Below are 21,437 nucleotides of genomic sequence, written 5' to 3'. Positions count from 1 at the left end.
GACTATTAAGTATACTGTCAAAATATAGACAATAGCTATTAGTTTATACTTGCTACATCGTTTGAGGCATTTGATTTTCTTTTCTTTGCCGCCCACTCCTTATATTTTAGCCATAAATAAAATAAATATGATGCCATAAACCTGGTCACTTGTCATGCCGACACATGCACAATGGGGCCATAACGCTTCACTACTCAACAATCTTTCATGCCCCGACTTTATAGATGGACGCAGATTGTGACATTATTTAGCACTATATACAATTATACTAATATTTATGTTGTGATTGGTTAAAATCTTGACATAAGATAAGCCATCAATTTCTTACGAAAAAAATGTTAAGAGATTATATAAAAACTATTTTTTCAAATAACACAAATGGTAGTCAAAACTAACAAAATAATTAGCTTTAAGTGATAGTAATTTATGTTTTTTAATTAAACAATTTAAGGTTTAAATTTTGATCTTAAATATAATTTTTGATAAAGATTAATTATTATTTACGATGAGCCAATTGATACTAAAATCATGATCAACGAACAAATAATAATCAAAAGCTACTTAATTAATGTTTTTGGCTTTTTGGCGCCATTATAGATGGCAAGACCCCGTTACCAACGTCGTTGAGTTTAATACTTAACAGAACTTAGTCGCAGTCACAAACGCGGTTACATCAAAACGACACGAAGCACCTAACAACATTCAAGCACGTTCGTTCCCGATACTCATACCCGAAACACCGACTTCATCTTCGCGTTCCGGTTAGGGTTAGGGAATTAGGGTTTCGAACTTCGACGCAATGTCGTTCATTAACCCTTCACCCTCTTCCACCTCACGTGCAATCGCTCCCTCCGGCTTCGCCACGCGCCGGCCATGGGAGGAGTTCTTCGCGCTCCACTCGTTCACGCGCCCCTACACCCTCGGCGAGGCCTCGCTCCGCGTGAAGCGCAACCTCGGCCACTTCCGCGTGAACTACGCCATGGCCGTGCTCCTCGTCGTGTTCCTCAGCCTCCTCTGGCACCCTATCTCCCTCATCGTGTTCCTCGCCGTCTTCACCGCGTGGTTCTTCCTCTACTTCTTCCGCGACGGCCCCGTCGTCGTGCTCCGCCACGAGCTCGACGACCGCCTCGTCCTCGCGGCGCTCACCGCCGTCACCGTTGCGGCCCTCGTCCTCACCGGCGTCTGGCTCAACGTGGTGGTGGCGCTGCTCGTCGCAGCGGCGGCGGTGGCTGTGCATGCGGCGCTTCGGAGCACCGACGATTTGTACGTGGAGGAATTGGAAGTTTCCGATGGAGGTTTGGTTTCGGTTGTTGGTGGTAGCCCTACGAAACGAACAGGGTCCACTAGAATATAGTTATGAGATATATAACTGATTTCGTTTTCGTTTTATCGTTTTTTGTGTTATTCGCGTTGCATATATTTGAAGAAAATAGAGGTTTTGGTTATGCGGAAATGTGAATTGTGTCCATATGATAGATTTTACTTACCGTGTTGTTAGCTTGGAATTGGAATAGATTTTTTGCTTGTTGTTTGATCCCTTTTTCTTATGTTTTTAGAATCTCATGTAAATTCTTTCATAGGTTGAAGCATTCAATTTGTGTATTTAGAGTTCCAATCAATGTATTGTTTAGTTTGATTTGGTATGCTTTTGCATTTGTAATAGGTTTAGCAATAGTTGGTAAGATTTGTTTGTTTTTTATTTTATATCAAGTGTAAATGAAGATGTAATCATTTTGGTTATTCATTTGTGGTTTCTAGTTTTAATGACCATATGTATTTAAGTTTCCTATCCTGCTTGCTAGCTACCCTCTTTATCCATTTTCTTTTTCTTAGTAGATTAATATCATGATCAAATTAAGAACATTATATAATATAATGTTGTGCTTTTTGGAGTGGCTTGGGTTGCTGTTGTTTAGAGATCCGATTTTGTTGAATTAGACTTGCTTGTGTTATGCTACGAAGATGTGTTGCAGAGCCTGTTTTAGTCTGCTGTGAGTCAATTACTGCAAGTGTACAACATTTGAGAGAATTGAATAGAGAACCATGGAATCCCAATTCATCATTCTCTAGATGAACAATATGTCGAAGTAACTGCTTAAATGCTTAGCTGCAATTAGCTGACAACTTACTCAATGTTAGTTGCCGCTTTTTGGTTAGTCAGTTGGCTAGTTGGGTGGAAGTTGAGATCTGATCTCACAAAACATGTATATGGGAACAGATTGTAAACCATATGCAATCAGACTGAGTAGTGAAACTCTTCCCTCTTTTATTCTTGAGTACTCTTTGACTCTGTTCTTTTCTCAGAATTTGATTATAGATTTTCTGGTTTTTTACACCACATGAGTCATTTGGATTTGTAAAAAAACATTTTTCATTTTTGTTTTCATTTCTTGTTTTACTTATAACTATAAAATTGCCACCTTGTTTTTAAATGTGTATAAGAAATGGTGCAAACATTTTATAGCTTCCCTTTCACTATTTCTTGTGCAATTATTATTCAAAAACAAGAATAGAGTGAAAATAAGGTAGTATTTTTGTATTAATGGGTGAAAACAGGAAATGAAACTGACATTTTTACTCCCAAACTAAACCAGGCTCTTAAATTTCCAAAATATTTCTTGGTTATCTAGAATTAGTATACTATCTGGTATCTCCATGTGTCATATAATATTTTATTGTGGTATATCTTATAAAGCCTGTTACACACTTGCCTCCTGATTGGACTATTCTATTCGGAAAATTCGATTCTTTCACCTGAAAATTATGCCTCGACAGATTTATGAAAAATGAACAATCATGTTAATTACATAAAATCATTTAGGGGAATTATATTCATACAAACACTCTTCATTCTTTTTCATGTCCTTTTCTCTAGTCTTTTCCCGTCACATTTTTCACTATCTAATAGCTTAAGTTATTAGGAGAGTTGGTTTAACTTTGATATATAACCTCAAATTTACATGTCTTCGACTAAGTGTTCAACAGTTTGTCTGAAAGGGCATGTTAAAAGTTTAATAAACATGAGGTTTTACCTAAAAAGCTTTAGCTTTTCTGGAATTGGTTTCACGTCTATTCAAGTAAGGGGCTTGCACCTGCATACTCCTTATCTTGTGCAGAAATTTAACTTAATTATTAAAAATGGGATAGCAATTGTTTAACTATTGAGCACTTGAGCGTGAAGGCTCTAATACCATGTTAAGAATCAACTCTTTCAATAACTTGTGCTATTTGGTAAAGGCATATAAATGGTTTTATATCACCACCTTCTGATAGAAACATGGTTAAGAAATTGTCATAACTCAAGTTTTATATTCCATTAGAGTGAACTACCAATTCTTTTTCAGATATTTATCTGATGAATAGATGGATAGATGCCTACCAGTTAATGGCACATCTCACAAAGCAGGGAGAGAATCCATGCTTGTATTTCATTGTTATGACATGGTTTTTAACATCGGATTGGACCGGCCTATTCAATCGGGAACGGTTTGATGATCAGTTCGTTAAGACCAAAATACCGGACCTTTTTAGAAACAATGAACTATGTCTTGATTGGTTCAGTCACCATCCAATTTTAAAAACATTGGTTATGACATAATTTATTTGTTTTTGATGAGTGAAAACGGCCGTTTCTTTCCAATTGAGAATGGAAATGCATGCCTAATCAGACGGCAACAGTACGAGCAAAGCTTTGCATATCAATCCAGAAATTGTTAGGGTCTACGGGGGTTGTCAGGGAAAAAAAGAATTTCGTTTGTGTAACAACGGGCTGTTGTCAAAATCCTTCATTTTATGATTGCTGACCTGCCTGAGGCCATGAATCACAGGAATATGGAATGTACTTCAGTGCTGGTTGATGTGGCCATATTGCGTCATTCCCTAAATTTTATTTGGCCAAAAAATAAAAATGGAGTAATGCCTAGCTTTTAATAGAATTTCTTGCCTGAACCAAAAAGGCGAAAATCCATTATTTCTTTAAAGAAACCAGGGAATATGTTTTTTCCCCTTACAATGACTGTTTTTTTAACTTTAAAAGGGGTACGTGTAACGTAACTGTAATATTTTCCAAACAAAATCTCAGGAGGATATCAATGTAACTTGTTCATAATTTTAATATAATTGCTACACATCAGAAGCTACCATTGTGGATTTTTCTTTGTCAGGATCATTGATTCATTGTGAGTTTCAGCACAAAAGAAACTTCTTTTTTTTTCTATATCTCTACTCGCGTCAAAATAATAAGAAAAGGCTATCTAAATTGAAATGTCAAATATTCAAGAAACCATCAGTCGCAACAAGTATAGAAACAAAGGGCATGCTACTCTACATTCAACAGTCTAGCAGGAGAGGAGATTTCCTCATAACTGCATTCCTATTGGCAACAGTGGCATAAGAAAGCCAGTTGACGAGGAAGCAATTATTCTGGGAAGGTTTTCGATTTTTCATGCTATAATAAAAATGTGAAAGGGGAAGAACTGGGAACCACAATCAAGGGTGTAGGACCTTCCGACCATAGGTTAGGATCATGACAAAATCTTTCCCCGAGGATCCAATGGTTGCTGGAATTCTATGTCCTGAAGCCGCCATATCAAGCCATGAGTCAACCAAGTTTTGCACCTGCAGTGAAGGAAGCACTGGATGTCCCATGCATTTAATCTCAACCTACAAGAAAAAAGTAACTTGAAGAGTTAGTACTGAGCAACATGTAGACTAGCACAGTTTGCCTATTTTGAAATTATTAGAGCCAACAACTAGCAATAGTTTTCACCCCCAGAAGCACCAAAAGTAACAAAAAAGAGTGATGTTGTGATGTGGTTCTGAGTTGCTACCACAAATTATGTACAGTTAAATACCAAAACATGACTGTATAATAAGTAAATTGACAATGAAATAAAACCTTAAAAGGACACTGCTAAGTTGTTGCCCCATCAAATGAGAGATGAATATTAAGATGCTTATAGAAGCTGGCTTGTCACACTATTGTAATAGGGAAAAGTGTCTCAGAATATAATTACAAGTGCATGTCTTAGAATAACGCAACATGTCAATGGCTAAAGAGACAAGCAGAAAAACTTTAATGACAATCAAATTGTGGATGCTATAACACAACATTTACTTAGCTCGAACACACCAAAGGTTCGATGAAAATTAATCCAAGTATAGCACCAAGATACTAGTCTTTGACGCCCAGCTATTCCCTAGTTACATGAGTGTATTTCATATCCAACAAAGAAATTACCTCATCCTCACTATTCAGGCCTAGTTTCTTCATTAATAATTTTTGGATAAACGAGACAGGTATGCTTCCATTCCTGTCAGCAAAATGAATAGACAGACATGAGAAATCAGAGCTCAGTAAGATCTATATTTAAAAAGCCATAGGAGCAGCAAATATTAAGCAAAATCAGCTTCTCAGGCATATTTCCAGATGGGTAAATAGAAACTAATTCAAAGAGAGAACACGAAAGACATCATATACTGCTAGTACTACATTTACTGATGGGAGGGGAGGGGAAGCATGCCTATAGGCCATATGACTGTAGAATTGGTGAAAGCATACTTTAAAATCCACGTGGCCAATCATTTCACGCATTCATGGCCTCTTTCTTTTCCTGGGATAGTTACAGTGTTATGCTAAAATAGCTTACATATCACCTTTGTTAGGGACCAGAAAACAAGGAACAAAATGAAAATGTAAATCAGGGAATGAGTTGTATTATTCGCAGAAAATAAAATACAGAAGGAATGAATCCAACTGCCACAGAGCTAGGCCCCTACAGAAAGGCTATTGCCCTCTGATCATAACAGAATTCATGATCCCAAAAGATACCCCCTCCCTCTTCTAATCATTCCCTATATATCCCAATACCCTTCTCATGCACTTGGCAAAACAGTTACGCCACTTGCCACCTCACCTCCTCTTTTTACACCCCGGTTCCTTCTAACATATACTCTCCAAATCTTGGGCCTTCCATCTAAGTCTAAGCACCCACTCCCAGTCCTACCAACCTTGATCTGCATATGTTCTGTGATTTATTTTCCTGTCTAATTGATGGAATGATAAATCATTGCTACTGAGGTACAATCAGCCAAAGGTCAAACCAATTACTTCCTTTTATGTGATTTAGTAAGTTGCATGAAATTTACTCTGTGCAGATGGGCATAACAAAAATATTTATGAATACCTATGTATAGAATCACATATTCAATTTAGAAAGAAAAAAAAGATAGAGAATTATGTCCTACATTGCTCTAAGCAGAATATTTTTGTTTAAAAGCATATAATAAAGTAGTGACAGTCTGTACAGAGGTCCAGTAAATGTGAAGGGACTTACTTTATTCTTACATAATTTGAAGGAATTTGCGGTAAAGGTGCATCTCCTTCCCTGAAACATTAGTCCAAAATTAATACAAATAGAAAAAATATTCAAAATATGATTTATGAAATGCATATATTTATTACAGGATTTCAAGATAGAAATTGTTAATTCAAATTGCAAAGCTACGTCTTCTCACTGGTTTTCAGAAGCTGCTAAGGAGAACCAAATTGAATCATTCCATAAGAGATTTCTGTCAGTAGCATCCAGAACAGCCTGAGGTGATATTCTAGATTCTCCAAAAACAGGTTCCTTTCTTGGGCGAACTCTTCGCAATTTGTTGGGTTTTGCTGTATCAGAAGAGACATGATCAGTGATAATCTTTTCATCTTCGACTTTTGCCTTGCGCTTCTTTTCCTTAATTTTGGCTTTCAGCACTTTAGCATCACTGTCAGTCACTTTCATGGATTCTAGTTTAGCATCAGATGCTTGCACATTAGACTTAAAAGGCTTACTCCTACTTGCAGCCTCTGCTAAATAATTCAAAGTTTTCCAAAGATCCCATTTTGCTTCGTGTGGTTCAGCACCATTCTGTGGTTCTCTATTGCATATGGATTGGCTATTTTTACAAGGTGACAAACTCTACACCGATGAAAAGTACAAGCACATTACAAACTAATTCCAATACAATCAGAGAAAACAAATGAACCAAGATAATGAAAAAATAAACCAAAGTAAACAGAACCATATATGACATGGCGAGCACAATGAGAACAGCCTGATTGCCTTTCCTACCTGCCCACCATTCTTAGCAGACTTGTTTGAAGTGTCAGGCGAGCATGAATTATCTTGGTGATCTTCCAGTAATTCCTCTTCTTTTTTAATGAGCTTCTCAATGGAGAAACTAGATCCCTGCAGGCCACTAGCCTTTCTTGCAGGTTTTGTTCTTCTTCCTGTCATGGTTGACTGTGTACATACCCTTGGAGTGCTGACAACCAAAGATGAAAGTGATCTCTCCTTTCTTCTAGCTGGTAATAGTGCTGAGGAGACAGATACAGGTGCCTTCTCCTTTCTTTTTTTGAAAGGGAAAATTTTGTTCCTTAAATCTTGCAAAATGTTATCTGGCCTGGTAATAGGAACCAAGACATGTAACTTATCATGAAACAAATTAAAAGAGAAAAAATATTTTTTTAACAGAAACTTAGCTGTGTGCTTCAATGTCAAAGCCATACATATAAATACTAGTGGTGAAAAGTTTACCCTTCTTAAGTTTTACCAGTTTATCATATCTGCCTGAGACAGTTCTCAATCCTATTAATTGGATTAGAACTATTTTTATGCTGTTCCTCCTTATTCTGATTCCAGCTAATATTTCAGATGATAAATTATTAAGAGTAAATTACATTGACACTCCTTGAGATTTCATCAAATTTCACCTTATAACTCTCCTTTCTTTTACTCCTACACTAACCCCCTTAAGTTTTTGAAAATTATTACACCGATACCCCTTGATTGTTTGAAAATATTACACTGCATATCCCGATGGGAGGTTGCTGTAAACATCAAAAGAAGTAGGGAGTGTGTGTGCAATCTCAAGAAACCATAGGGGTGTTAGTGTAATTCACTCTTTTATTAAAAGCAATCTAATGAAGGTAAAGTACGATTGTTAAAATTTTCTTTTGGTTTAATTTTTGGTTTCATACATCTTAAATACTTTGATATTTTCTCTTGCGAAATATCAGACACATGAAATGTATGAACGGAAAAAATTCAGAAGTTAAACTGCATACATACTATAAAAACAGTTGGGTAAAATATTTATGGATGTCAAACTGAATGTATTTTATTTCCCTGGATGTTATAGTGCACATACATGTATGTTATGACAAGTTATTAAGATGCCACAAGTGGATTTTTCAGGAGCAAGTTTTCATAAATTTAAGAAATCAATGACTTTATCTTGATAGCACCATCATAACATAAACAGTTCTCATTGTTGCAATTGCGGCACGATACCAACCTAGTGGAAGATCTAGTTGCAGCATGATCAATCTAATACACCTGTTTGTTTCCTTTTTCTTTCTCTATGGGGTTTCACTAAATGTTTGAGCAATCAGTGGCATTAGACAGCTTTACAGTGCACATCTAGACACATCAACAATATATTTGTTTCTTCAAAGAAATGCTCTATCTTACATCTCTATTTTAGCAGCCTTTAAATGATAATTGACTTGCAAAACAGAATCTCTTGTTGGTACAACATACCAAGTTAAATCAACACCTTTCATGCATATTTAACAACTCACAACCATGTCAAAATAGACGAGAGGGGTTTTTATAGTTACCCCCCCCCCCCCCTCTCTCTTCTTTTTGAAGAAAAGGTACAACAAGAGAGGGGTGAGTCACAAAATTGTCTGAAGGAACTGACCTCATTTTCTCGAGCGGAACAATGCCCAAATCAATGTTGCATACTGGACAATTTTCCAATTCTTCATCTGCAATTTTGTCGTAAATGCACTTCCTGCAAACTGTATAAAATTCCATAGGATCAATATGTCTAGTCACCTATAAAGCATTCACAAGGAACACAAATTTTACATCATCGAACTCTAAACAATTAGCTTGAAAATTGTCCAGGGGAAAAACCATCAGGCATAGTTCCATACAATATATACTCCTAAGTCTTATTGGCATAAGAAAATAAGTAAATTAAGAAAGGCCTCTATTGAATGGTTTGTAGACTTGAATACGATTGATTTCCTATTATATCTTTTTAGGCACTAAAATGCAAGAAACGGATAGGTGATGTTTATAAGGTAAAACAACACTAGAAAAGTGAAGACACAAGAAAATAGTCACAGTACTGCTCACAATCACGTTCTCGATGGTGTGTGACATGGCTACACATAGGAGTGAAAATAGAATTTTCAAAAGCATTTAATTACCAAACACGAAACACCCTTATCTGTAATAATTAAACAAATACCAAATACGCCCCCATCGCGAGTAAAAGAAGCAGCAAAACCAAATGGAAAAAACGCAATAACCACCCCCATGAAAGGGAAATTAAAACGCAGAAAACAATCAAAATTAGAGAAAATTCACATGAGAATGTGGGGGGGGAATAACAAAAGGGAACGAATATATATATTAGAAGAGTCATATTCGTATAGAAAAGATGAATTAAGAAGGAGGAAAAGCGGTTAATTACACGTATGAAGGCAAAGAGAAATAGCAGTGGCTTCTTTGAGGAACTTATTGCAGAGCGGGCAAGTCATGCATGCTGCAATCGCATCCCTCTTCACTTTCACCAACCTCTTCATCTTCATCAACCTTCACTCACCCACGTATATCAATCCTATCTTATCACTGCATGCAAATTTACGTCCACTTAGCTACAATAATCACCTGCATTAACACCACCATATACCACATACAACCAAAATCAACAATCAAACGCTAAATAGATAATAACATATTACTATGTGGCATAGATAGAAAGGAATTAAGAAAAGGGACCTAAGTAGTGTAGCCATGTGAGGATCGGTGAAGAGTGTTAAGAAAAATTAAACGAGATGGGTCGGTGAGATTGGACGTGGATTTAGGTGGAACTTATTGTTGGATTCGGACAGCGTTGGTGTTGTTGAGGTTGATCTCAATCGAGAGAGGAAAAAAAGGCATTAACCAACGCTCTCACAAACAGGTTTGTCTTTTTATTATTATTATTCTTTTTTCTCTCAAAAGAAACCTTGTATTTATTTTGTTCGAACAGAAACAGATGGAGAGTGATGTCGGAGGCGGAGATAACGTGCACCGTGGCGCTCTCCTACTTTAAGATGCGCACTCTAGCTAGATTACTAGATTACGTGTGAGCGCAGTGTTGGGAGGGGGGTTTGGTTTATCTGCGCTCGCGTGCATCACGGGGTTGGTGTACCTGCGCCTCGCTCTTTCTAATTTTTTTTTTGTATTACTCTTTTTTTTCCCGCACTTTTAGTCCCTTATTAAAATTAAAATAACATATATTATATTGAAATATTAAATTCACAAAATTTAGCTTTAACTCCAAGTTAACTTGTGTCACCACCTTCTCAAGCTAAAAAGCAAAAGAAAATAAACAATATAATAGTTGAGGAGAGAAAAAAAATGTTAAGGACAAGATTTGGTTAGATGAATAGAAAAAGTCTATCAATATAATAAGGATAAAATGAATTGAGATCTTCAATTTCAATGAAAAAGAGTGATGAACTTCCACCAACTAGATACTAAGATCTTGAGAGGTTGAGTTCACATAATCTCATAACACAATCCAACACATTATATTGTAACATTATGCATATGTATGTCTTGTCCATCAAACTCTACTCAATGCACATATTTTATCATATCTAACTCAAAGGAATAGTCTAGGAGTGTTGGTCTATCCATAAAAAATGTCATCAACATCGATACCTTCCATATGACTACAATATCCAACTTTACAAGTAGGTTGTAACTCCATGGGATCAACTCATGTCATTGGAGCTTCCACACCAAGTCTTTGAAAACCCTAAGGTCCAAGTTAAACTTTTCATAACCCCCATCATATCTTAATAAGATAAATATTAACTTAATAGAGTTAGTATAACTCTAAACAATATTATTACACTTAACGAAGGTTACGCTTAAATGAGGAGAATATGGCAATATGTTATATTTGATCCATATCTATTCATCAACTTTCAAATGTTATGATTATGTCACATCTCAAAGTAAACACTAGTCCCACTGGACTTCCATTGCAAATAGTGAGCCCATTCTTACCTTTCACATGCTAGGTTACTCACTACTAACATACCACTCAAGTCCATTCTTGCCATCTCATAGGTTAGGTCACTTGCCCTAAAGGTATCCAATTGCATCTCATTCTCAATCTCTATTACAAGACTCATGCAATGTATATATTCAGAAGGCCACAAGCAAACTTATTCTCAAGATTTTCGGGATTTTATACATTTACCATCACACATTTCAGAATATACACTAATCACGTACATATATATAGCTAAAAAATTAGCATCATGCATACCCATTTTGATTCGTATATAACATATTGTCATATTCTCCTCACTTAAGCATGACTTTCATTAAGTGTAATAGTAATGTTTAGGGTTGTACTAATTCTATTAAGTTAATGTTCATTTTATTTAAAAGTTAAGACAATTATCTATAACTTTTATTTAACCTTAAGATCTATTTTTATCATCCATAATTTATAAAATTAGGAAAAAGGAAAACTTACCACATAATCTTGACAACTCTCAACCCTTGCTAAGTAAAACCACCATATCTTGAGTTCTGGACCTTATCTTTGGGTGAGACCAAAGTCATTGGCTAGCTAACATCTAAAGCTACATTTCTTATGAAGGCATCTAAGGACTATTCAACTTCTAAAATTTGCTTAAGCGAGCCAAATTTGTTTAAGCAAATTTCTCCTAAAATTGTCCTAAACTCATTACCCAATATTTGCGATTTATGAAATTTGTGATTTCTACACAAAGTTGTGATTTTTGCACAAATCATCTTCCTTAAAGGTTTCTAAACACTTCAATACTCCCTCTAAACTCATACAGTCAATGCTTAACCTATCCCAACCATTACAAATCACAGGATACATAGGAAAACATGATTGCTAACATGCTTAACCACTAATTCATGAAATTCAATCCAAAAATACAATCAATGTGTTTATCCAAATAGTTCATTCTAACACATTTTATAAACCCTATCATTAATATTAGAGGCATGGTGGGAATGAAGGTAAAAGTAAATATGAAAGAAAAAGCATATGAAAGGTAAAGGAGTCATACGGGAAAGCATAAAGGTAAGCTCTAACATAGTTTCCAAACTCTTGTTTTTCTTCTTTTTTTCTCGCCCATCCTTTCCTGTTTTTGCTATCTTTTTTATTTTCTAACAAGTAAACCTAATTCTTATTCTTTTTCCTTTCTCATAGACACGGGGTGAGTCGTGACTTATGGGATTAGTCCCTCTTTAGGTTTAATTTGATTGTTCTCTTATTATCTCATTCCTATTAGTTTCTAACACCAAGGTAACAACAACAATAGTAACAATGTAGTAGTAGAAGCAACAACAAGAAAAAGATGATATAATATAATACTATTAAATATTAATAATTTAAATAGAAACAACCTTAAAATAAAGTTTAGGTAAGATAAAGCAAGATAAGATAAGATAATAATGATATGAAAGTATGTTTTAATCAAATAACATGATATTAGGATCCTAATAAGAGTATGTTGAATTTATTTTTAACATTCAAAATTTGGAGTATATGTTATTCTAAATTCATTATTTCAAATTACCTTTAAAAATGATATTATATTTTGATTTCCAGTTAAAGATTTAATCATTTTTTTATTTTCAAAAAGTAATCTCAAGATACTTGAAATTGTTTATTATATTTGATCTATGATCATAGAAAAGGAAAAATAATTTTAAAAAATTAAGACATGTTTTAAAAAGAAATATTTGACATTTTTTTACATTTTTTCATGAAAATTATTTTTTTAAAAATAATCACTTTTAAAATGTCTATATGTTTATTTTAACTTTTCAAAATAATCATAAGATAATTGAAATTAAAATCTGATTAAAATAATGAATTATTTTATAAACAAAAAGTCATGAACTATTTTAAATGATATCTCATATATATTTTTAAATGTTTATAGATAAATATTAATCAATTCTACTTTTTACTTTCTAAAAAATAATTACTCAACTATTTTACAGCAGGATATTTTATTTTTAATTTGCAACGTACGGATCCAATTTTCTGTTTGCTTTTATTATTCTTAATTGAAAAATTCCAATTTATTTTGTTCTAAAAAATATAAAAATAAAGAAGTATTTTTTTATTATTTTAATTTATTTTTTAGAAAATAAAATAAAATAAATATAATGCTTTTATTTTTATATAAAAAAAAGTAACTTTCATGGTCAATTTAACTTGACTTGGCTCTTTCTCACCGACTGTCACAGGTTAGCTGACACAGCCGTGTCGGAACGATAAACATGGACAAAGCTAAGCTTCGTTTTCTCACTTTCTGTATATCTTTCTTCTCTGTCTCGCTAACAGTAACACGGTAAACACAGAGTAAGTGAAATCCTACGTACGTGCTCATTCCGGTGGAACTATCATATCCTCTCCGGGATCTGAATCTGCGAAATGTAATGTACTTCTTCTTCTCGTGAAGGATCCAGAAGAAGAAGAACCACACTCACCAATGAGCAAAATCCGTCTCTGCCAGAGGATTCTCCTCCTCTCTCTCTTCTTTCTCTCCGTCGTCGCTCCTCTCGTCTTCGTCTCTCACCGCCTCAACCTTCTCACTCTTCTCGGTAATCTCTCTCATGATGCAAACTGCAATGCCGCTTTGCATTTTTTATCACTCATGTTATCACTTCTCCGATTGATTATGTGCGTTTCTGTGACCGGCGTTTCAGGGAGAAGAGAGTTTCTCGAAGATTTATATCGCGCTGTAAGATTTCTGATTCTCGAGCTTGAACTGATTATTTCTTTGTTTTTTTTGCTGGAACGTGTTTCTCGTTCACCTTGTTCTTGGTTTCTAGGAATGAGTTTGAGCTGGAGAAAATGTAGTTAAGCTTCTTTTTTTTTTAGTAGATTTTAATTTTAATTTCGAGTGTCGGTGAGTGGACTAGTCAATGGAATTTCTCGCTCTCTCTCGGATTTTAGTTGTGGATAATCTGTATACTTCGGATTCATTTATTTCTAGTGGAGGAAAATATATTCTGCTTTCAAAGCAGCCAGTTGAACTCTACGCTCTGCTTTGGAACTTGAATTTATTTTGGGATATAACTTAGATACAACTCGAGAAGTGTTTTTTCGTGTTGTTTTCTGATCAGAATTGGAGTTTCACATCAATAATTTGCATAATGAGATTTCCATCAAATGTTGATGTGTATTACAGAGATAAATCTCCAATTCTTATTGGAGAATGACACCAATAGCACTTTGGAACTATATATAAGTTTTGTCCCTTATTTTATTTTATGTATTTATTTGTTTTTCGCTGCAGACATACAGGGGAGATACTTTGAAGTTAAATGCTGTAGAACAGGTAGTACAGGATATTTGATAATGAATTTTCCTCTTTTCGTTAAATTCTTGTTTTCTTTCCCAAGTGAATTGACAGATAAATAATTTTGAATATAATTTGTGATTTTCGGCCTGTTTTTGAGATTCAGGAAGGTGCTGACGGATTAGAAGAGCCAAATCAAGTTGTTTATACGGAAAAGGATTTTGCTTCAACAATTAGTTACTATTCAGAAAAGAATAATGATTTTAAGGAATCTGGAATTGCAGGTTACAGAACTACCACTTTGGAAAGAAATGGTTGGTATATATAGGTTTACATTTTACTATTTACTTTTGGGCTTACGTAATGCCACTTAAGTAATCAACTATGTGGGACTGGCTGAAGTGTGCACTATTGTCAAGTTTCAGGATTCAACCCAGATAAAGGACAACGCCAGGGAGCTCAGCAGAATGAATTATCCTTCATGGCTCAAGGTAGGAACATACATGATTCACAGAGAATGTCAGAGAAGAATATTCAAGTTACAAATAAGAAGGTTCAAGAGATTAAGGATCAAGTTATTTTAGCCAAAGCATACTTGAAAATTGCACCACCAAGCAGCAATTTACGCTTGAGGGATTTGGAGCAGCTAACGAGAGAGATGGAATTAGCAGTTGGAGAAGCCACCCAGGATTCGGATCTGTCAACGAGGTAAAATTTCCTATGTAAGTCTATGTTTGCATTTAGTTCAGAAAAGAGTGTATTTAACCCTTTAACAGTTTAACTACTACAATCTAGAAATTTCAAATGAAAATTACTAATGTGTTGGTTGGTCCTTGTAAAATGTATGTTTGACACTTCATTTCACCCCACAATGTTGATTGCTAATTTTCTCAACTGAATACAACACCGAAAGCTATTACAATCTGATTATCTCATCAGGTGAGGTTAGCTACATGTATCACACAATGCCATCGGGTTCAGTTAAAGACCAAATCCTCAAATATGTCATGGATGATCCATGTTTGGTATATCAACGAGTTTTACATTGACTACCAAGGGTCTAACACAACCCTCCTTGTTTACCCAGGCTTGGGAGCGGCAATGATACCATAGGCGGAGTTTAATTTTTTCAGTTGAATACTTGAATCTTTGCATTCTTTATTTATTTTAATTTGCTTCATGCTGGTCCTTCCTATCCTCATCACTGACTGAGCATATATATAGGTTATACAGAAGGATTAGTTGAAGCTAATTAAATGTACAAGGAGGATTTAATTGAGGGACTTAGAAATGGAAAGATGACATTAAGAAACCTTTTATTTTTCCAGGACCAGCACACAAGTTTTTTCTCAAAAATTCAAATTATAAATTTATAATACGTTAGAAACTAGCAAGTAGTGAGTAGTGATAGCTTATTTTCCAGTACAAAAATAATCATATAGAAAAAAATTCATGTAGAAATTTGATGTGAAATAAATTGTTAACAAAAGTTGACAATATTTTTCAATCTGAAAACACGCAAAGTTCACAGTGCTTTGCAGAAAATGAGACACATGGAGGCTTCCCTGTCTAAAGTCTATCGTGCTTTCCCAGACTGCTCTGCTCTGGGTGCTAAGCTTCATACAATGCTGCGTCAGGCTGAAGAGCAAGTCCGTTCTCAGAGACATCAAGCAACATATCTTGTTCATCTTGCTGCAAGGACTGCCCCAAAAGGCCTACACTGTCTTTCTATGCGGTTGACTGCAGAATACTTTGCCTTGAGGCCTGAGGAGAGAAAGCTTCCAAATGAAAATAAAATTTATCACCCTGACCTTTATCATTATGCTGTCTTCTCTGACAATGTTCTGGCATGTGCAGCGGTTGTTAATTCTACTATCTCTACTGCCAAGGTAAATAATACCTTTTTTATTATGTGGATTAGCTTCCTTTTATTTTGTTTTTTTCTTTTAACACTGTCACTCTTTAATTTTACTTTTGATCTGATGTTTTCGTTGTCACTCTTTTTCCATTATTCCATAAACCTATAATTCTTAACAGTTCTCATTATTGACTACAAATCTCCAATGCAAACGATTAAGTCTGTATATATAAGTGGCGAGAAAGATTGACAATGATTTCCAAATTGCAGGAACAGGAGAAACTTGTTTTCCATGTATTGACCAAATCACTCAACTTACCAGCAATCTCAATGTGGTTCTTAATAAATCCTCCTGCCAAAGCTACAGTCCACATACTGAGCATAGACAACTTTGAATGGTCGTCCAAGTACAATACCTACCAGGAAAATAATTCCAGCTATCCAAGATTCACTTCTGAACTGAACTACCTGCATTTCTACCTTCCAGACATTTTTCCTGCTTTAAATAAGATTGTACTTTTGGATCATGATGTGGTGGTGCAACAAGATCTCAGTGAACTATGGAATATCAATATGAAGGGAAACGTAATTGGAGCTGTTGGAACTTGTCAGGAAGGAAAAATCCCATTTTATAGGATTGATATGTTCATAAACTTGTCAGATCCATTAATTGGAAAGCGGTTTGATGCCAATGCTTGCACATGGGCATTTGGGATGAACTTGTTTGATTTGCAACAGTGGAGGAGACATAATTTAACTGCTGTCTATCAGAATTATGTGCAAATGGTATGGTTAAAAAATGTCTTTATTTGTACTAATTTTGTGGTGTTTCTATATTATATAGCCCAATCAAATTTCTCCAAGTAAATGTCCTTAACTCTTCTGACTATGAATGACCTGAAATAGAGACTATTATCAGGTCAAAGATTTTATATCACCATGGCATTTAGATTTGCATTTCAAATTGGCGTTTTCTTCATGTATCTAATTTGGCGGTTGAATCACATTAGGGAATATGTCTTATCATTCAAATTACTGTTTGAGATGGAGCAGAAATGTTAATTTGTTAGAGCAACTTGTCTTTTCTTTCCCCAATAACTTCATTTTTTAAAATAAAATTGTCTAATGTATTTGTCTGGGTTAACGGTTGCAGGGTTTGTGGAACATTGGAAGTCTACCTTTAGGCTGGCTGACTTTCTATAATAAGACAGAGTTGTTGGATAGACAGTGGCATGTTCTTGGCCTTGGCTATAGTTCGGATGTTGATCGAAATGAGATTGAGCAGGCTTCCGTTATACACTATGATGGGCTTAGGAAGCCGTGGCTGGATATTGCAATGGGAAGATATAAAAGTTATTGGACCAAATTCTTGAATTTTGACAACATTTTTTTGCAACAGTGCAATCTCCAGGCATAGTTCAAAATTCAAAGTTCCCTCTACCTGACATGACGGGGATTCTGTTGTCGACAAGCTTGATGGCACATTCATGACTTTCTTCACGTTAATATTTCTGCAATCGATTAAAGTTCTCCATATCTCTGACCACCCCAAAATTTCCATGCACTTCTTTCTCGAAACTTAGCATATTTATCGTTACAACTTACAATCAAGATGAAGAGTCAGTGACGTGCATTTTACCTGCTTGCAGATGCAATTGGTTGTTGTGTATATAATCTTTGGCGTCTCTTAATTTATGCCAACATTCTTTGCCCTTTAGTGTGTATTTTGGTTGGGCTGTCACAAGGCCCCCGGATGTGATTCATGCTGAAGCAACTCATACTTTCTTTTGTGTTATTTGAGAGATTTTAATGTGAATTTGGAGGCAAATCGTTAGTTCCATGCGTCGACTGGGAGCTGGCCTATTTGAAGAACAAAGTTCCAAATTAGAGATTACGGCTGTGTTTTGAATTGTTCCGTGAGGATGATTTATCTCTAGTCTTTACAAAGTGGAAAGGAATGACCACTTCTCTACATAGTGTTTCCCATAGCCAAGATCTAGCTGTTTTTCATTCTCTTTTCTCTGGTAGTTATGGAATATCAGAAGTTAAATTGGACAGGAGGGTATTATTAGGAAGGCTCAGAAATCACAGTGGAGGAAGAGGCAGGCCTATTATTACCATTTATACCGAGTTACTATTTGTTTGAGATGCTGATTTTTATTTTATTTTCATGTGGATGTGTCATGATCCCTCTAGTTTTTGGAAGGTACTCTAGGGAAATTTTCAGGTATTTTGAGAGGAAAGTTAATTATACATTTTCAGAGGGAAGTTATTAATATTTATAAAATCATGTGTGAGAATTGTTAAATGAGTTTAATGGATATTACACTATCAATCAATGTGCGGATAAAAATAACATGATTAAAAGGGAGATATCTTATTAAAAGTGATTATTAAATTATTTAATAAAGATTAATCATTAGCAAATACAACTAGTATTTTGCATCTATAATATGATAGAATATATTCTCTATGTAAAAGATTTGACATAATCAAGCAATTAAAAATCAATACATATTAATTTGTGATTCAATGTTAGAACATATATATATATATATATATATATATATATATATATATATATATATATATATATATATATATATTAAATAGGAAGTGTAATTCACAACCAATTGACATTATGTTTGTTTGAGTTTTTTTTTTTCACTGCAATTTGTTTGAGTTTCTTATTTCTAATTATTGTTGTCTATTATTTATTCCCTTCCGCTCTAATTATTTCTGTGGAGAGAGGGAAGAAGCTCAGTGCGTGAATGTATTTGAAAGAAATAAAATAATTATTATTATTCCGGAAAAAAAATTGTTACAACTTCCAAACATCACCTTAGATTGTGTGAGGGGAATATTGGTCATGAAACCGATCATTTGACACATGGATGAAAATCATTGGATTGCTGCAGATAAGGATATCTAACATGGGGCCAAGAATCTATCCATGTTTTGTGGTGCATAGGATTGTCTTCGCAGCGATGATATTAGTTTTAACGTTAAGCTTAGGAAGAAATCTGTGTAAGTAGCCTAGTCATACTCTGTATCATTTCATTTCGATAATCATCCATAGTTACTGAAGAAAATGGCAACCATCTCCGCTGCTATCACAACCCCATCGATCACCCGCGCATGTCTAGTGCAAAAACGTTCTCTTGGGTTCTCATCTCCCGTTCTTGGTTAGTTATCTTCTCTTTCTAATTTGCCATTATGAAATAGGACAATCATCTTTCTGGAACACAAGTAAAATATATATAAGCTCTTTCAATGTCTGATATTTCTTCAACATGTCATGCAATAAGACGATAAAAAAAAGAAAAAAGAAAGGGATAAAGGAATGTTGAGAGCGATTATATAGTATGAGAATTTTAAGATACGTGTTTGGTTGATGGATGATGTTGGTTGATCAATCAACCATTTTCTTAAAAGAGTTTAACGGTTATCTGCTATCAATCTAATTACATTATTTTTTTATGACAAATGTTAATAATTAGTCTGGTATCTTAGTGGAAGATTCGAATTCATGACTTCTTTATCATTCCAAAACCCTTATGATCTTTCGCCCAATCACAAAATCACCTTCTTACTCCCAATTACATTTTAAGGTAGTTATTGTAAATTTATTATAATGGTGTTTTTTTTATTCGTAGAAGTTTACATAAAACTCACAAAACACTGAGTTGGACATTTTTATTATATACAGTAGTGGTTTGTGCTGAAATGAGAATGTAAACTTGCATTCTGAGTTCATAACTTATGTTCTCTTCCTTAAGGATTCAGTTGTGTATTTATATAGGTTTGCCAGCAATGGGTAAGGTGGGAAGAGTGAGTTGCTCCATGGAGGAAAAGCCTTCTTCTGTGAAGGAAAGCAGCTCAAGCATGTTGGGGATGGGGGCATCTTTGATGGCAGCGGCCAGCGCCGCAGCCATGTCAGGCCCAGCCATGGCCTTGGTGGATGAGAGACTTAGCACTGAAGGAACCGGGCTACCCTTCGGCCTCAGCAACAACCTTCTCGGTTGGATCCTGTTCGGCGTCTTCGGACTCATCTGGGCTCTCTATTTTGTCTACACTTCCTCTCTTGAAGAGGATGAAGAGTCAGGACTGTCCCTTTAAAATATCCTGGGTTGTAGGGTGGGTGATGATGATGATGATGGATTGTAGAAATCGCAAAGAGTCCACTCATCTTCTGTGTTGTTAAAAAAAAAACCAGTGTGGTTAATTTCCTCTTCTTTCTTTCAACTCCCAATCTTCTTTGCTTCTACTTGTTTCAGTTGTTTGTTTTAAATTCATAACACTAACACGCAATGTGCCGATACCTAGCAAATGGACGAGTAGAAAAAGCAATTGTGATGCTTAAGCCTTAAAGAATCTATATATGAGTTCCCCAAAACACAATTAACCAAGAATCGAGTTAAAGTACAAGCCAAGTATTTTGTATTCGTCCTCCCAATCACTAGACCAATTGCATCTGTTTTTCTGGATTAGCTGCAATTGCTAAGGTCTATGATCATTGGCGATTGCGTCTAAGGCTCATCATTATGCCATCCATTTTATGTATGAATTTGGCTTTGAAGTGTAGATCAGTAGATGTGATTTAGAAGATAAATTAGTGTAATTTAAAAGATAAAATATGTGCATATAACTGTTGATTGCAATAAGTTATGACTCATGAACATTCGTGCCTAAGATGGGGTAGATTCAATATTTTTCTTCTTTCCTAGGGGCACAAAGGCTCTAAACATTAAAGTAAACAACTATGCAACGAGGAAATTTGGCACCAACGAAATCGTGTCAAAGTAAGAATCCGAACCCAAGAGGAAGATCATCAAACATGTTTGGGCCTCTCATTAGCTAATGCTAATGCCCATAGTTTACTAGCCGATTAACTGACTTATTTTCTTCTTGAAATGAGTAATTTGGAGTGTTGTACAGAATCCCTCAAGCTCTGCCATGAGTTCAATGCAACAACAGATATTGCGGGAGAATTTGATAGTAGTAGAAAAATGAAATATGTTGATGTTGTTATTGTTGAAAAAGTTCAAGCCTCATTAGAAATAGAATAAAGTGGAATGTGGAGCCAGACTTGGTTTTGATATGACATGCAGATCCGTTTGTTTAAGTTTTTTTTAATGCTTTCTAAAATTTATAAAGTGGTTTCAA

General features: G+C 35.1%; 4 protein-coding genes across 6 annotated transcripts; 3 read left to right on the top strand and 1 right to left on the bottom strand.

Moving 5' to 3' along the window:
- The first annotated feature begins 628 nt into the window (after positions 1-628).
- LOC114370340 (PRA1 family protein F4-like) lies at positions 629-2,279 on the top strand. Its single transcript, XM_028327653.1, has one exon. The coding sequence runs from the start codon at positions 800-802 to the stop codon at positions 1,352-1,354; it is 555 nt and encodes a 184-aa protein (XP_028183454.1). The 5' UTR covers positions 629-799; the 3' UTR covers positions 1,355-2,279.
- A 1,858-nt stretch (positions 2,280-4,137) lies between these two features.
- LOC114369276 (E3 ubiquitin protein ligase DRIP2-like) lies at positions 4,138-10,051 on the bottom strand. Its single transcript, XM_028326471.1, has 8 exons — positions 9,837-10,051; positions 9,529-9,725; positions 8,746-8,845; positions 7,113-7,443; positions 6,517-6,959; positions 6,336-6,386; positions 5,240-5,312; positions 4,138-4,662 (listed from the first exon to the last, which is right to left on the bottom strand). Exons 2-8 carry the CDS (start codon positions 9,644-9,646, stop codon positions 4,489-4,491), a joined length of 1,290 nt encoding a protein of 429 aa, XP_028182272.1. The 5' UTR covers positions 9,647-9,725; positions 9,837-10,051; the 3' UTR covers positions 4,138-4,488.
- A 3,287-nt stretch (positions 10,052-13,338) lies between these two features.
- LOC114372474 (probable galacturonosyltransferase 6) lies at positions 13,339-18,582 on the top strand. 3 transcript variants are annotated; one of them, XM_028330040.1, is made up of 8 exons: positions 13,339-13,712; positions 13,818-13,852; positions 14,411-14,452; positions 14,580-14,727; positions 14,833-15,121; positions 15,945-16,302; positions 16,542-17,057; positions 17,425-18,582. In XM_028330040.1, the coding sequence occupies exons 1-8, from the start codon at positions 13,601-13,603 to the stop codon at positions 17,686-17,688; spliced, it is 1,764 nt and encodes a 587-aa protein (XP_028185841.1). In that variant the 5' UTR covers positions 13,339-13,600; the 3' UTR covers positions 17,689-18,582. The 3 variants fall into 3 exon arrangements, with proteins under 3 accessions (XP_028185841.1, XP_028185842.1, XP_028185840.1); XM_028330041.1 differs by having other exon boundaries at positions 14,574-14,727; positions 14,839-15,121; XM_028330039.1 differs by having other exon boundaries at positions 14,574-14,727.
- A 656-nt stretch (positions 18,583-19,238) lies between these two features.
- LOC114372425 (photosystem II reaction center W protein, chloroplastic-like) lies at positions 19,239-20,538 on the top strand. The gene is made up of 2 exons (XM_028329963.1): positions 19,239-19,456; positions 20,074-20,538. The coding sequence occupies exons 1-2, from the start codon at positions 19,363-19,365 to the stop codon at positions 20,388-20,390; spliced, it is 411 nt and encodes a 136-aa protein (XP_028185764.1). The 5' UTR covers positions 19,239-19,362; the 3' UTR covers positions 20,391-20,538.
- The last annotated feature ends 899 nt before the right edge of the window (positions 20,539-21,437 follow it).

Source organism: Glycine soja, chromosome 10 (genome assembly GCF_004193775.1).
Source record: "Glycine soja cultivar W05 chromosome 10, ASM419377v2, whole genome shotgun sequence".
NCBI classification, from domain to species: domain Eukaryota; kingdom Viridiplantae; phylum Streptophyta; class Magnoliopsida; order Fabales; family Fabaceae; genus Glycine; species Glycine soja.
This window is presented reverse-complemented; position numbering and strand designations above follow the sequence as displayed.